Source organism: Enhydra lutris, unplaced genomic scaffold (genome assembly GCF_002288905.1).
Source record: "Enhydra lutris kenyoni isolate GAN:26980312 unplaced genomic scaffold, ASM228890v2 scaffoldscaffold6, whole genome shotgun sequence".
NCBI lineage: Eukaryota > Metazoa > Chordata > Mammalia > Carnivora > Mustelidae > Enhydra > Enhydra lutris.
The window spans coordinates 34,127,992-34,143,820 of record NW_019154090.1 but is presented as its reverse complement, the minus strand read 5'-3'; the positions used below and the strand labels follow the sequence as shown (position 1 = coordinate 34,143,820).

The 15,829-nt window shown below is 38.7% G+C and overlaps 1 protein-coding gene across 1 annotated transcript in view; it reads right to left on the bottom strand.

Annotated features, from left to right (window-relative positions):
• The window catches only part of LOC111141432 (phospholipase C beta 1), a 671,787-nt gene that overhangs the window by 66,359 nt on the left and 589,599 nt on the right, over positions 1 to 15,829 (bottom strand). The window contains exons 28-31 of the mRNA XM_022493977.1: positions 15,187 to 15,263; positions 14,991 to 15,080; positions 14,270 to 14,327; positions 13,575 to 13,661 (exon numbers count right to left, since the gene is read on the bottom strand). Coding sequence (XP_022349685.1) covers positions 13,575 to 13,661; positions 14,270 to 14,327; positions 14,991 to 15,080; positions 15,187 to 15,263 — 312 coding nt within the window. The remainder of the gene's footprint in view (positions 1 to 13,574; positions 13,662 to 14,269; positions 14,328 to 14,990; positions 15,081 to 15,186; positions 15,264 to 15,829) is intronic.

The window sequence follows — 15,829 nt, the reverse complement described above, 5'->3', positions numbered from 1 at the left end:
GTAGATACCGAGAAATATAATTTTCATCAGTGAAGGTTTGCGTTCACAAATTTAAAAAGGTGAAATTTCACGTATTTACATGAGGAGTACTCTTGGTATCAATCTTAGAGGGAAAAAAATCACTCTTTTCTAGAAAATATGGGATGGCTTATCTACTATTACTTTTGATTCATTCATTTTGTGTTCAGTGGTAGTCTATCAATGGGAAAGTATGAGGTAAGCGAGAAACATTTGGGGGAAATAGTAAACATGGCCCAAAAATGTACCTTTCATATACTGGCGGAGAAGGACTTTTTGTTCTTTTCCAGATACAAAACAGTGCAATTTTTTTGTTCTGTATTAACAATGAAACCTATTTTCCCCCAGAACATGTGAAATTGGTTTATTTTTATATTGTCTTTTATATGTGAAAAGCTGAAGGGACCAAACTAATGATGCGATTAAAGATTTTCTTAATGCCCAGGTATTGTGGGAATACCTGTCTCTTTTGAAAACAAATATTTTTGTAACTCAGGAAGTTCAGTTGACCTTCTAAAGGAAAAACAAGTCGAGGACCAGCCGTTAGAAGCCTGATGAAGCCCAGCAACTAAAATGTGGTCCTTAGGCCTCTCTTGCATTTGTTTTGAAAAACAAAACCCAAGTCCTGGGTTCTGAGCTACATTGCCATTTACCTCCTCGGAGAGAATTCAATATTCTACCTGTGGTATTAAATGTCTCACAATAACTTTCGAAAACACCAGAACAGTAACAGCAAACATCAAAAACAAACAAGCAAAAAATCGAATGATGCTGATACCTGATGACTTAAAAAAATACCCTGAACATTTATAGCCAACCAAAGAAGTCATTGTCAAGGTCTCCCTCCCTGATGCCTTCCGGGAGAAATCAATATTGCCTGCCCACTCCCAACCCCCACCTTTCCATGTGGGCTTTATCACAAGGTCACCACAGGAACAAGAGAATCACAGCTTGGGGGGTGGGGACATGGATAGGATTCATAGCCAGGCTGGGGCTTTGCTCTCAAATGGCATTCTCCACCTTTCTCTAGTGTCACAGTCTGTAGTAAAAAAATAAAAAGGTCTCAAAGGGTCAGGCTCGTGATGAGGCCCAAAACTCAAAATACAATAAACCAGCAGGAAAGCAGCTTAAAGCTTTTCCTTGCAGGTGCTAAAGCCAGGAGGGGTAAGAATGTACTAGATCCCTGCTTCTCAAATGGGATCCATGGACATGTGGCAGCAAGGGCATCCCCTGGAATCAGGTGAGAAATTCAGATCTCAGGTCCCACCCGGACCCCCCGGAATCAGAATCTGCATTTTCATAGGATCTCCAGGTAATTCATACACTCACTGAAGTTGGGAAGTGTTGAGCTAACTACCACTGCGTGTGCTGATGGATGTAGAGAACAAGAAAGAAATTACAGCATTTTTGTTTTTTTTTTCCCAGTGAAGTTGTTTTCACTAATTCTTCGACATGTTTCTAAACGTACTGCTTCACAGATCGAGTGCTTGAAGATGAAAACGTCATAAGCCTCGTTGTAGGTCTGTGCTTTCAATACATCAGAATAGATGTATTCTGCTTTCTCTACCATCACAATAACACCTCTTTCCTCCCTGAAATGCACACGCACTGGAATGGCTTTGGCCAGTTTTCCTATTAGCAAGAGGAATACAGTAGGTTTCATAATGCATTTCCTCTGGCAAGTTGAAATCCTTTTCAAACATCTGACCTTCATTTTGCTCCAACCAGCAGCCCCTGGCCCAGGCATCCCTATTGGTGAGGTCTTTTCAAGGGCTTTTGATTTTAGAGAATCAGGAAATCCCGAGCTATCCCCTGAATTCAAAATATCACATGGGAATACAATGATTTTGCTGGATTTTTAAAAGGATAGGTGTGGTCTATCGAATGGAGTGGTTCAGGAATATTCCTTGGGAGTTAATTTAATCCCACTGGTGTTTAAGATAGTAAGACTGTGGGCAACCAAGGCTGCAAGAAGTAGGAACTTAAAAATGTCTCAAAAGCAGAAATAACAGCACGAGTGTAAGAGAGAAAGATCGAGTTCTAAAAGGAAGCCAGTTTTGCAACTAGAGAAATAAAATGAAGAGAGGAAGAAGACAATAGTGGAGAATGGAATTGATGTCAAGAAGAGAGAGAACAATGATGAAAAAATAAACACCAGGGGAATACAGGTAAAGATGAATCAGGTGCATCATGGTTATAGCTAGGCAGGAAAAGGATGGGAATGTAGAGAAAGGCCGGTGGGGGGTAGGGGTCCGGGGCAGTGGGAAAAACAAAGGAGCGAGTCCATGATGCCTGTAAACCTGATGGCCACATGCCACCCCTCTCTCAAAAGCGACCCCTCCCATCCAGTCCTACCTGGCCGGAAGGACGGTGGTCACCACTTGAGAGCTTGAGGGTTGGGGGGAGTAAAGTTGGGGGAAACAGAGGGATCCTCATGGCAAGTTTCCGACAAGAATGAGGAGGAATCGTCCCCCTGTGTGGGAAAAAAAGGGAGGCTGTCAATTTTGTGGCATTGAAATTGATTTCAATTGGCTGTTTCAAACTCTTGGTCTGAGAGCTCTCTTGGAATACCTTCTAGAACGGAGATTTAAAATCTCCATCTCTTTTATCTATTCCAATGCTTCTACCCACAAACACAATGTGATTGGCAATGGAATTGTCCTTGGTTCTTGCCATCCCTCTGTAGGAATTAGATGTTAAGTATGATTGCAACTAGTAGTTTCGAAAAATTCTTTACAAAATTGCACTACTGCTAAGAAACTTGAAAAGAGATTGTATTGAATCCCTGACAGCAACTGAACAATGCAGCCCAATGAGTCTGGGCTGAATGGCTATACTTTTCTGTCTCAAAGAGAGAAAGCTATTTTTTAAATATATGATGTTAGTTTTGTTTCTCCTCTACATAACTCGTTTGTTAAAAAATATGCATTGAGCACCAACTATGTGCCAGGAATTGTTCTTTGGTGCCTAGAACTCAAGAGCATCAGTGAGCAAAACAGTCCAAGCCCCTGTGCTCCAATGTAAAAGCAGCTTGTGTTCCACTGGGGAGGGATCAACACTAAACAACACACCTAAGAAAGAAGTAAATGACCTAATGAGAGAAGGTGATAAATGCTCTGAAACACAGAAAGTCAGAATAAATGGCAGAATAAATGGAAGAGGAGATACCAGGAATGGGGAAGTGGTGGGAAGAGTACACATTTAAGTAAAGCGGTCATAGAAGGCCTCTTTGAAAAGAAAGCTTTGAGCAAAGACTTGAGCCATAGGAGGGAGGTGCCCAAGCAGACCCTTGAGAGATGAACATTCTGGGCAGAGGTCCATACAACAATCCAGGGTGACATTGGCTTGGCTTGTTGGGTCCCAGCAAGGAAGCCAGGATGGCTGGAGCAGAGAGTAGGTCAATGAGGAAATGAAGAGGAGTTACAGCAAAGTGCAGTCAGATCATGTCGGACCTTGCAGACTTTTATTTCTCAGAGAGATGGGAGCCATGAAAGAATCTTGAACTGGGGAGTGAGCTGATTTATGTTCTAAAAGATGACTCTGTCTGCCCTGTTGGGAGTAGACTGTGAGTGGGCACATGTGGAAGTGGGAAGACCATTTAACAGGTTATTGAGAAATCCAGTTGAGAAAGGATGGCGGCTTTGACTGGGGTAATGGCACTGCAATTGGTTCCTTAACAATTATAAAGATGTCCTAACCCTTTCATCGCATTTTGCAAGTCCTGCAGTATTTATGATCTCACCTAGAAGATAGTCCTGATAATTAAAGAATTGCAACAGCTCATTATGTATTTCCTAAAATCTAAGAACTACTTCAAAAAAAATATGTGAGATTCAAAGGAAAAAAAAAAACAAAAACAAAACCCTTTCCAGACAAAGCTAGAAGACAACACATTTCCTATTTTCTCCATGTCACCAAAACCATATACATGCTGCTGACTACTATCTGAACCAGGATTTCTCCTATGCTAGCATAATTCTGGAGGGCAAAATCCATTTTGATGCCAAAATAGTTAAACATAGTAAGCTTCTTCCCAATTGTATCAAGTTGTTTGTGTGTGAATGCATGTGTGCATGTGTGTCTGTGATGGTCACAGAGGGTATATAGTGGAGAATGTATGCAAACTGTCAGAAACATCATGAACTGTTTATTATCTCCTCACAAACATTAGCAGAAATTAAATACAACCCTATTAATAAAACTCTTTGAAACATAAAACTCTTTGGAATATGGAAATACTACTTGAACCTGTGTTTCAGCTACAAACTCAAAGACCTCCTCACCAAATTCAAAGATTATCCTCAGCAAATGATTATAATAAATATAGAAGACTCCAGGACTCCAAGTGGTAGGTTTGCTACATTAATTTGACCTTAGGCAGAATACATGGGAAACAGAGAATGTGACTCTTGCTTTTAGAAACTGCTTTTCCCATTTTGAACTGAAATTTCCTTTAGCATTTTTCGGCTCACTGGTCATGCATTTTTCCTTCTGCAATAGCTTTTTCTCTGGTCTCCGCATGCTACTTCATCAAATGTTTCAAAGCACCAGGACATCTCCTTTTTAGACATTCTCCAGGTACATATTTCTTGTGGTTTGAATTTGCCATCCTTCCCCTGAAAATGTTGAGGGCCATGGTAAAATCAGGTAGTGGTACCTGAGGTAATTAAATCTTTCCATTCCTTGCCTTAAATAGTATTTAAGGTGTGCAAGTTTGACTCTTCTTATTATTTGGTTATACCAAAGCAGGGCTTTTAAAACAAACTAGAGATACATTTGGGTCAAATCATCTAATTACTATTGGCAAAATTCACATAAATCATGCGCAATGATAGGCACGCAGAGCAGAAGTGAACCCAAAAGGTTTTGTGGGCCATCCAGGGTTGTGTGAACTCTTTTGTTAAGGGCAATCTTATTCGTGATGTTGATCTCAGTTCTTGCTGGGAAGACTTTGAACCCCATCAACACATACACTCTTTGCTCTAGTAAGTGATGAGTATTCTCTTTGGATACCCTCCCTTCCAAACTATAAGCCCATCACTGCACTCCCACATTTCCTCATCTTTAGGAAAGAAAGTAAGGGCAAAGAAAGGGGAAAGAATTCGTTAGCGGGGTAGAGAAAAGAGGAGGAATCAATGAAACCACGTGAATCTCCATTCCAATTTTGTTTAAGTCTCAAACCCAGTTGCCTTACAGGGGCTGATGAATAACAGGAATCCACGAGGCAGCCTGGGGAATGCCATGCAGGCCTGAGGGGAGCCCCTTCTCTGCCCTAGAGATTTGTTTACAGGTTGGCTCTCTGTAATTACATAATCTAATTTTTTTTTAATTTTATTTTTAAGTAATCTCTATACCCAATGTAGGGACTGAACTCACAGCCCTGAGATTGAACCACATGTTCCACTGACTGAGTCAGCCAGATACCCTTATATAATCTAATATTAAAGAGAAATTATTTGTTTTTATTCTTAAAGATTTTATTTATTTATTTGAGAGAGAGAAAGACAGAGATAGTGAGAGAGAGGAGGAGCTGGGAGGAGAAGGTTCAGAAGTAGGCTCCCCACTGAAGAGGGAGCCCAATGTGGAGCTTGAGCCCATTGGGCTCAAGCTCCACATTGGGAGATCAAGACTTGAGCTAAAGGCAGGACCGTAAATGACTGAGCCACCCAGGTGCCTCGAAATTATTAAGAAGATTTCCAAGTATTAAATAATAGCATGAGGATTTTGTAATATGCTGACTTGCCTAGGCTGAACTACATTTCCTTTCCCAGAGTTCCCTTTCCAGGTAAGGTGAGCTACAGGGGAGACTCTCCCGAGAGGTGGAGGACTGAGGAGGGAGGCAGTGGCCATCTATAACACACACATGTTTTTGCAGATATGTTGAATGGGGTCTGGAATTACCCCTTTAGTTGCTCTGACTCCTGGTCCAGTTATGTGTGTGTGTGTTTGGCTCTGTGGTAAAGACTCAATCTTTTGCAGGTTCTGCTTCTGTAGGTGAACTCCAATTAATACAGGTATTAATGAATTTAAACATATTAGAAAGACCATGTAGGGATTTTCTATTCCTGGTTAGGTTACTCAGATCATTCTTCTCACTGAAAACAACTAAAAAAGCTAGATTTGAGATTAAAAATATTTTCTTCAAAGAACCTAAGAACCACAAAAATTTAAAGAGTGATCAGGCCCAAACTGCAGAACCTCAAACATAGACAGAGAAGCCACTTATGCTCTGATGGGCTTTTACTAATGCTGGAAGTTGAAACCATCTTTTGAAAGCCTGGTACGGTGGGGCCACAACTCAAAGCCTGTGCCCTGTACAGAATGAGGAATCTTAGGGGAAACTTTCTCTACAGTAAGTGAAACATACAGATTGTAGATTTGAAAATAAACCAAATAGCACTTATGGAATCAAATAGAACACAAAAGCTAGGATTAAAAACCCAGTAGAAAAGTAGAAGAGCAGTGTAAACAAATTTTTGGTGAATTAGAAAAAGGGTCAGAGAAAAATTGTCCACTGGGTAGCACAGAGAATTGAAAAGATGGAAAATACTGAAAAGAGTTACAAGACTGAGTTGATGGAGTAAAGGTCCATTTTATTTTATATGTAAATAATGTGATGGAAGCCATTTTTGCTGACATGATGGCTGAGTTTCTACAGAAGTGAGGAAAATTATCCACCCAGCCACCTCAAATACATATTTAGAGACATTTTAGAAAAACTGCATAGAACAAACACAGATAAAAAAAATCCTAAATTCAAGAAAAGGAGGAATAATACAAGCTATTATCAAAGAATTACACTAAGACTAACAGCTTCTCCATAACAAGAGAAAGCAGAGGACAGGGGAATTTTATCTTCAGTGTGCTAAAAGAAAATAACTGTCAGCCTAAAATTTTATACCCAGTCAAAGTATCCTTCCAGAATGAAGGTAAAATAAAGACATATTTATTCTCAGACAAAAATGAAAACAAAACCAAAACTCCCAAAGAGTTTGTCATTGGTAGACTGTATAAAGGAACTTCTAAAGGATGTAGAAAATAATGGTCCCAAATGGACAGTCTGAGACACAAGATAGAATGCTGAACAAAAAATCTTGTGAATATGTAGATAAGTCTAAATCAACACTGACAATATAACATAGCATAAGAATGTCTTATTTGTTTAGAGATGTGTACACAATCATTAATAAATTTCAAAAATAAATCAGAAGGAGACAGAGTCAAATTGTTCTAATGTTCTAGCACTGCCCAGAAGAGTCAATGTATCCTAGCTTTACATTCAAGAAAATAATGAATAACTACATTTTTTAAAAGGCAATTATTCACACTGATACCAATGGGGGAAAAAAATTAAAAGTTTCTTCCACAGGAAAAAATATACACAAAAAACAAACCATTGGTTGGGCCTACCAAGTCTTGAAAGTGAGCAAAACATAGTCAACAGGCAGCCAATTTGCACTCCGTGGTCTGGCTTTGTTGAGGAGGTCCAATGGGCGATGGCAAGGAGAATCCACATTTCCCCCATCAAGTTGCAAAGGATCAGGGAACACACAAATGAATCATGTAAGGAAGAGGCTTTTACTTTAAATGCCTTAGTCTCTTTCTCCCTGAACACTGGGAAGGCAGGACTGAAATCACTTCATTGAGAGTTCTGTCTCAGGGCACAGTGGTAGATCTGACAAGACTAACTTCACTCAGAGGGATGAGTCACTCATCCTGCTCATTCAAAGATGTCAGGGAAATGAGGAAAATCAGTCTGTATTCCCCTGGTAGAGGAAAAAAAATAAGAGCCAGTAGGCCACATGATGAAATGTTCTTTCACTATAAATTAAAATGCCCTAAAGCTTCCTGAAATTCTCTCTTATTGATGAGCTCAATTTAAAAAAGAAAACCTGTGTTCTAAGAAGTATCAAAGACAAATTAAGTGTCAGAGAAAAAGTAAATTCCAGATTTATTGACTGTTTTATGAGGTTATGGAGATGGTTCATTAAAAAGTCCTCTCAAAAATGATTCTTCTTGTAATGAGAATGAGTAGCTGCAAAGTGATCAATATACATTGGAATATTTGCAGCAGATTTGGGGCAACTCTGATTAACGATGCTTCAACATGCTAAATAAATCTTTTCGAAGTGTTCAGGAGAAAGGCAGAGTGTCCTTTTTATAATCAATCAGTTCAGAGTTGGACGTGACCACAGAAGGTATGGTTTCTCTCTACTGGCAGTTGGGTTGTCAGTTGCTTCTGTCACCCTTTGTACACATATACACTTTTCCTAATGGTCTTGGCAAACCCAGGGATGGAAATCCCAAGGAAACCAATTATGTTACCTATATAATTATTAGGGTTTATTGCATCCATCTTAAGGACTCCACAGCTATAGATTTCATAAAAAGACACACCTTGAACAAAGCCGAAAATAGCATCCTCAGGGACTGAATTAAATATTTCACTGCTAGGATACACGCAACTGAACATTTCTTCAGAATGTAGAACTTAACTGAAAAGGAACTGGGTATTCTCTTTCAAGGATGTCTACTGCTGTTTGTAACTTAAGAAATTTCAGGAGGACTTATGTACAGGAATGCATAGTGTAATTCTACATCAAATTGAGTTGCCTCTTTCAGAAATCACCTACTTCCATTTTCCCCAATGCCCTCAATAATTACATGCAAAAGGAATAGACTCATTGATCTCTTTTTTAGTGGGGGAAAAAAATAGAGTCTATATATGAAAAAGGCCTAGTGCATGCCACAAAGTTGGACATTCTAAAATAAATTTTCACACTGTGTCTGGCCAAATTTGGTTCTCTACCAAATATGTGCCAGTAGAATGGAAGTCCTTGGTCCCAGTGTGGAAATGAAATGGTCTTGACTAATGCCCATTGTCTTCCGACTGTTCTATTGGAGTATGGTAACAATTTTAGGAACTTGAGTTGATACTTACAGATCATAAGCCAGTGGTGGAGTAAAAGGTTAGAAGGTTACACTTTGGATTAATCTTCATATGTAGTTCGCTCTACATCCAGCCAGAACTCCTTGCCATTGAAGGGCTGTTGTCTTTCAGCAATTGGGTTTTCAAATTTCTTTTGTTAAAAAAATACTTGTTCAATTTTCAAGGAGTTGTTCGGTTATCAAAGGCTTGGAAAACTCTGCAGCTTGTAATTGTGGTTCAGGACAGCTCAAAATAGTAATACTAGGAAAATATAGGCATGTAAAAATAGCTTCCTCCCTGTTTTGGAGGAGGTTAGGAACATTAAACACGTTATTACATTAGTTAGAATAAGTGGACAAAGAGAAACTAAGTGATTATATTTGACGTGTTGGTGAAAGAAATTAACAAATGGGAAGACATATGATGCCATGTAGTGTATCTACTTGCTGTAGGCAAAAGATTAGCCATTACTGTTTTCGAGGTATAAAACTCCTCATTGCATCTTAAAATACTTGAAGAAAGAACTCTACTCCCCTCAGTAACCTCTGGCAAAGTTTGTCATGCTTTCCTCTTCATAGAGAGATTGTAATTATCTTTAATATTACCTACTATAGAGTCAACTCAATTTCTTTGTCCAACATTCAGTGATGGAACAGCTCATAAATTTCTAGATGTCATGAAACCATTCCACTTTCTCATCTTTCTGATTGAATGCAACGGACTCAGTTAACCTTTTATAAATACTGCTGGTTGGTCTCATTCCCTTGAGTTACTGTTCTTTCTTTATTGTTTCTGCTTTTGTTAATTTCCCTCATATCTATGTCTAGCCTTAAAAGGCCATTCTGATACTGGATGTGAAGAGGGATTATTTCAAAGCCAGTGCTATCCTATTTCTGGTCCACATCCAACAATTACAGGAGTGTGGATGAATGCTATGCTGGTCTGGACTTTCACTTGCCTATATTTGCTTCCCTGTGCTTTGTGCTTTCTCCACATAACCTACATTTTATCTTATTCATTTCACTGTTTATTATTGTTCGTTCTTATCACAGACATTTCCTTTGATTAGCCACGGTGTCCTACAATATTAACTGTCATGATTTCTTATGTTACTGTTAAAGTCATGGTTCTAAAGCACAACATTTCTTTTTTTTTTTTTTTTTTTATTTATTTGACAGACAGAAGTCACAAGCAGGCAGAGAGGCCGGCAGAGAGAGAGGGAGAAGCAGGCTCCCTGCTGAGCAGAGAGCCCGATGCGAGGCTCGATCCCAGGACCCTGGGATCATGACCTGAGCCGAAGGCAGAGGCTTTAACCAACCCACTGAGCCACCCAGGCGCCCCTAAAGCACAACATTTCTTAAGCCTTGAAGAGCACCTCTTAATAAATGCTTTCATTTGACATGAAACCAAAAATCTCCAAGGGCAACCTTCAAATCCAGACACAAAATGGTAGTAAGGGCAACATGGATGAAAAGCAGAGAGATATCACTGTTGTTCTTATTTAGTAAAAAATGAAGGAAACAGAAATCAATGTTGATGAGGCTGTGGAAAAAAGGAACCCCCAAGCACGGTTGGTAGGAATGCAGATTGGTACAGCCCCTGGGGAAAACAGTATGGTGTCTCCAGTGTATCCACTACTGGGTATTTACCCAAAGAAAACAAAAGCACTAATTTGAAAAAGTACATGCACCCCTATGTTTACTGTAGCATTATTTACAATAGCTAAGATATGGAAGAAACCTGAGTGTCCATCCATAGATGAATGGGTTAAAAAAAATTAAGTATATTTATACAATGGAATATTACTCAGCCATAAAAAAGAATGAGCTCTTGCCATTTGCAATACCATGGATGGAGCTAGAGGGTATTATGCTGAGTGAAATAAGGCAGACAGAGAAAGACGAATACCATATAATTTCACTCATATGTAGAATTTAAGAAACAAAACAAATTAAAAAAAAAAAAAAGAAGAAGAAGAGACAAAAAAAATCCAGACTTTAAATATAGATTACAAACTGGTGGTAGTCAGAGGGGAGGTGGGTGGAGGGATGGAAGAAATAGGTGAAGGGGATTAAGAGTACATTTATCATGATGAACATTAAGTAATGTATAAGTTGTTGAATCATTATATTGTACACCTGAAACTAATATAAACACTGTATATTAACTATACATCAATAAAAATGAAAAAATAAAAATAGAATCAATAAACTTAATACCTCAAAAAGGCCTCTTCTCCATATACCATGACTTTGGGGGTTAGAGCTTCAACATGAGAATTCTGGGAGGACACAATTCAGTCCATAGCACCACTGATTCTGATTATTAGCTATATTTGGGCAGACTAAACTGATCATGTACAGACAGGCCCAGAATTTTACAAATAAAACAAAACACAAATGAAGGCAAAACAACTACTATAAATTCACAGAAACACTTCAGACCTCTTGCTAAGGACCAAAAAAAGAAGAAATGGGAAATTGGTATAAATATGGTAGTGGCACACACTGTTAATGATCTACCTAATTGCTATTTCTATTTCTTTGATAACAAAACATCAGTTTTGTTCAGGTGCCTGTTGACTATGCCTGTGATTGGTTCCTATATACCCATTGGTGCCATATACCCATTCCTAAACCAATCACCTGCCTGTGATTGGTTTAGGAATGGGTATATGGCACAATCTTAGCCAATGGGGAGAAGGGTATCAGGAAGATTTAGGAAAGTTTTCCTTAATTCTGTAAAATGAAGACATTGCCTTTGAATGGTTTTATGTAATGTTGTGATGCATGGAGCTATGGCAGCCATCTTGTGACTATAGGTTTACAGCTCAGGCATGAAAGGCAACAAAGTGAGATGGCATGGTAGAGATTCTGAAAATACCTGGACTCTTGATGAGGTTGGTGAGCTGTTAGATTAACCAATCCTCAAACCGTGACATGTCTGAACTTTCAATAATATGACTTACTAAGTTTATTATTGTATAAGCCAGTTTTAATTGGGTTTTCTGTAAAACTGCTACAGAATGCACCTTGACTGATAAGCTACCCAACACTTATTCTTCTAATGTGTAGTCATACTAAGTGCAGAAGTTTACAGGTGCTTTAACACCTACCAAAGTTGATTTAATCATGATAACCTAGTGCAGTAACACAATCTATTTGTAGGGTTTTTTATAGTGAGTTATATAATCAAAACACATCTGTGATTGCATTGTATCTGTGAGACAAGTAGCTGACGATTTTAGACCACAAACAAAAACAAAGCAAAAATAAAACTCTGTGGGAACAACAATATCTCAGAAGATATATATTTCTTTCAAATACAAAAACTGGTTAATGAGATAGCTGTCATAACCAGGGTATATTATGTCAGTGTACAAAGTAATGGCATGTGACTTTAGACAGCATGGATTAAAAATGTGTATATGTGAATATATCACCTGGGACTGATTATTAAGGTGTTAATGTGTTTCTTAAATTCCAGCTAGACCTGAATCTTTTGCTCCAAACATTTTGAAAGATCAATCCTAAATGGAAAATATAGCAATTTCTGAAATTATCCTAAAACTTATTACTAATGCATAATCATCTCAAAATGATGGCTAAGAATATTCAAATTGCATGTTTACATGAAAGACATAAAAATTAGCAGCATGTTTAAGTAATTATCAATTCTCAGATTTTCATTACTGCTTCATCTATATTTCCAGGCCTAAAAACTTCAGGAGTTAAAAATATTAAATAAATCAAAATAAATACAAAAGGAGAAGAGCAGAAATAACTGTAAAGATATATTTAGAATCAGCCACAAAAAATTCTATAAGCAGTAAATTGATGAATGGACTATACAATGAAATGAAAACAACATTTAAACTTTGCAGGTTCATAGAGTACTTGTATGGAACAGCAATACCTTTTAGAGTAGATATTTTTAACCGTGCATAGAAAAATAATAAAACTGGAAAGCACATTTTTTCACAGACAAATATTCAATGATGCATCAAAATGTATGTAATGATCTAAAATCAAGATGCTGTTTGCCAACCTAAAAGTATTTGATTTATAGATGATCAGTTTGTGTAAATTTAATATTAATGAAAAACAGTTGATTTTGACCGAACAATAAGGATAGAGGAGCCACAATATACTATTATATAGGGATGGGGGGAAGATTTGTTCTTTTTTTTTTTTCTGGTTTATGAGAGCATTTTGTTGGCTAAAAACCGGGGTGATTTTGGTACAGAACGTCCTCTGCTGGACAAAGTCCGCCATTACAATATTTTATCAGAACCGAAGAAGCCTGGTCAATTCCACTAATTCTCTCTATTCTGGCAGGGAGAGAGGGAAAGCACTTTAAAGATATCTGAACCACACTTCAGATCAACTGCGACCAAGATGTCAGGATCTGGGTTTGAGCCTTTGCAATGTGTAAAGCTCACCAGTAGATGATAAATGTGTACTGAATATCGCTGGAAAGATTTTCACCATGGTTGAGGAAGATACAGTTTACCCTGTAGGAACAGCTCTGAGAGACCGTGTGCAAGGTACATGACCTACAGAGATCTTATTTTAATTGAATGGAAAGAAAATGAAGTTATTGCGTGTTATTACTTGGTTCAGTTTACCTTGGGCTTTTCGTCCAGGATCTGTTGACGTATCTCCTTGTGTTTCTCTACAAGTTTTTCTTGCCGTTTACTTTGGGCCTCTTCTAACTACAAGAAAGTTACAAAGAAAGTCATTTTCATCTAAATGTGCAAGGGAATGTTTTCAGAAAAAAACTGAAAGCTTTTCAGATCTATGGCATACATTGAATTATTTCATATCCTGAGCAAGAACTGTCCTTACAAGTGTAGGAGACTGTTGGTAAACGTTGGTCCTGGGTGATGGGGACACAGCGTCCAGGTGGGGGTGATCTATAAATTATGTTGATTTAATAAAAATTAACATTTTTGTTAATGTTTGAAAATTTCTGTAATATCAACTTAAAAAACAGAGAAGTGCCTTTGGAGGTGGCCATCTTTCCTCGCAGTGATGACAACTACACGTTCTTTTGGGGGCTCTCCTATTGACCTTATACTTCTAGGCTCCTGTCTTTGGAAAGGATTCTTGACATTTATTTTTCGATGACCCTTTTTAATCTATAGGTTTGCAATTAAACTTGCAGAAACACTGATTACAGAACAGCTGCTCTGTAAAGCTGCTCTCCCAGGTGCTAGTGATAAACGGATACCAGGCTCGGCATTTCCCTTCAGAGGCTCACACTGTGTTTGCCGAACATTCATATGTGGTTCGCAAAACAGAGAGAGATTAACTGACGTACCCTCTTGATGTACTGCACCACCTCTTGGATGTATGACCGGATCATCTCTGTCTTTTCCCTAAGAGCAAATGACAACTAGATCATTATATGACGTCATTCAGCATCAACATATAGGTGCACCTGGGACTTTCAGATGAAAGTTTCCAGAACTTTCTACATTCTCATTGCTGCTGCAAGAAAGGTACAGCTTGCTAGCTCTGGACAGAAAGCAGGTTCGGCCCACTGGCAAGCAAGCTCTGTTTTTGCTAAATGCTGGGAACGTGGCCGGACAGCATGGGAACTGAGGATTGGGTTTTTTTTTCCCTAAGGACAACTCTTTACTCCACCTTTATCTGAAAGATCCCTGGGTGCGCCTTAGTTCTTTGCTGAACTGCTCTATGATTTCCATGTTAAAAACTTTACAAAAGGGATCTTTGGAAAGGCTAATTAGAGGAGAAATTTCACAGATGGGTCTTTAGGTGGTTAAGAAGTTGTTATCCTGGGGGTGCCTGGGTGGCTCAGTGGGTTAAGCCTCTGCCTTTGGCTCAGGTCATGATCTTGGGGTCCTGGGATTGAGCCCCACTTTGGGCTCTCTGCTTAGTGGGGAGCCTGCTTCCCTCTCTCTCTCTGCCAACTTGTGATCTCTGTCAAATAAATAAAATCTTAAAAAAAAAGATTATCCTGAACGGAATAAAATAATCCCCAGGAGACGGGTAGGGGAGAAGGGGTTCTTTCTCCTTACTCTTCCATTTGACTTTTGTCTTTGGATTTAGCTTCTGTTATCTTCTCCTGCCTTTTTTTGTCCATCTTCTTCTTTAACTCCTTCTTCTCTCTGAAGTCAAAACAGAAGTAAGAGGGGGGAAAAAGGTAAATAAACAGCAGATTTTGTGCAACACATCTGTAGACACAGGGCTCCTGGAATGAGAATGCAGGCTTACTTCTCACAGATTTCTTTGAGCTTCTTCAGCTGATTATTCTGACATTCTTCAGCAACATCCGTCAATTTTTGAATAAGCTGGGGAAAGAAAATGTGTTTGCTGTTTTACATGATCACAAACAAAGCACCCTCTCCCCTGGATCCTCCAGACAGCAGTGTCTGGCGTTTAGAAAGCAATGATGGACGTTTAACAATAGTTAACAGTTACCAGGCATCTACCATGCCAAGAGGACATAATTTAAAACCATCGCATTATCTAGGTTTTAATATGAATGTCTTCCTCTTATCTCCTTTGTAATTAAAGAGGATTCCTTAGATTATTGTCCTCGTTTCTGCAACTTAGCTCAGTGCCATGACAAGTAACATGGAGGTTCTGGCTCCAGTCCCTACTCCAGGACATCAAAAATATGATTTTGGTCAAGACTGCTACATTTTCTGAACCTTCATGTTCTCAGTTATAAATGGGATGATCCCTGCTTTTGTCTCTTGGAGATACAGTGAAGCTCAAAATCACAGGAGGATGATATGAATAAAAGTTATAATCAACTGTGAATTGGAATTCTGGGTTTCCACCAGATTCATTGTTTGCCTCAAGGACCATGAGTTGCCCATCTTAGATGGAAATCGGTGTTTGGGGGTGCCTG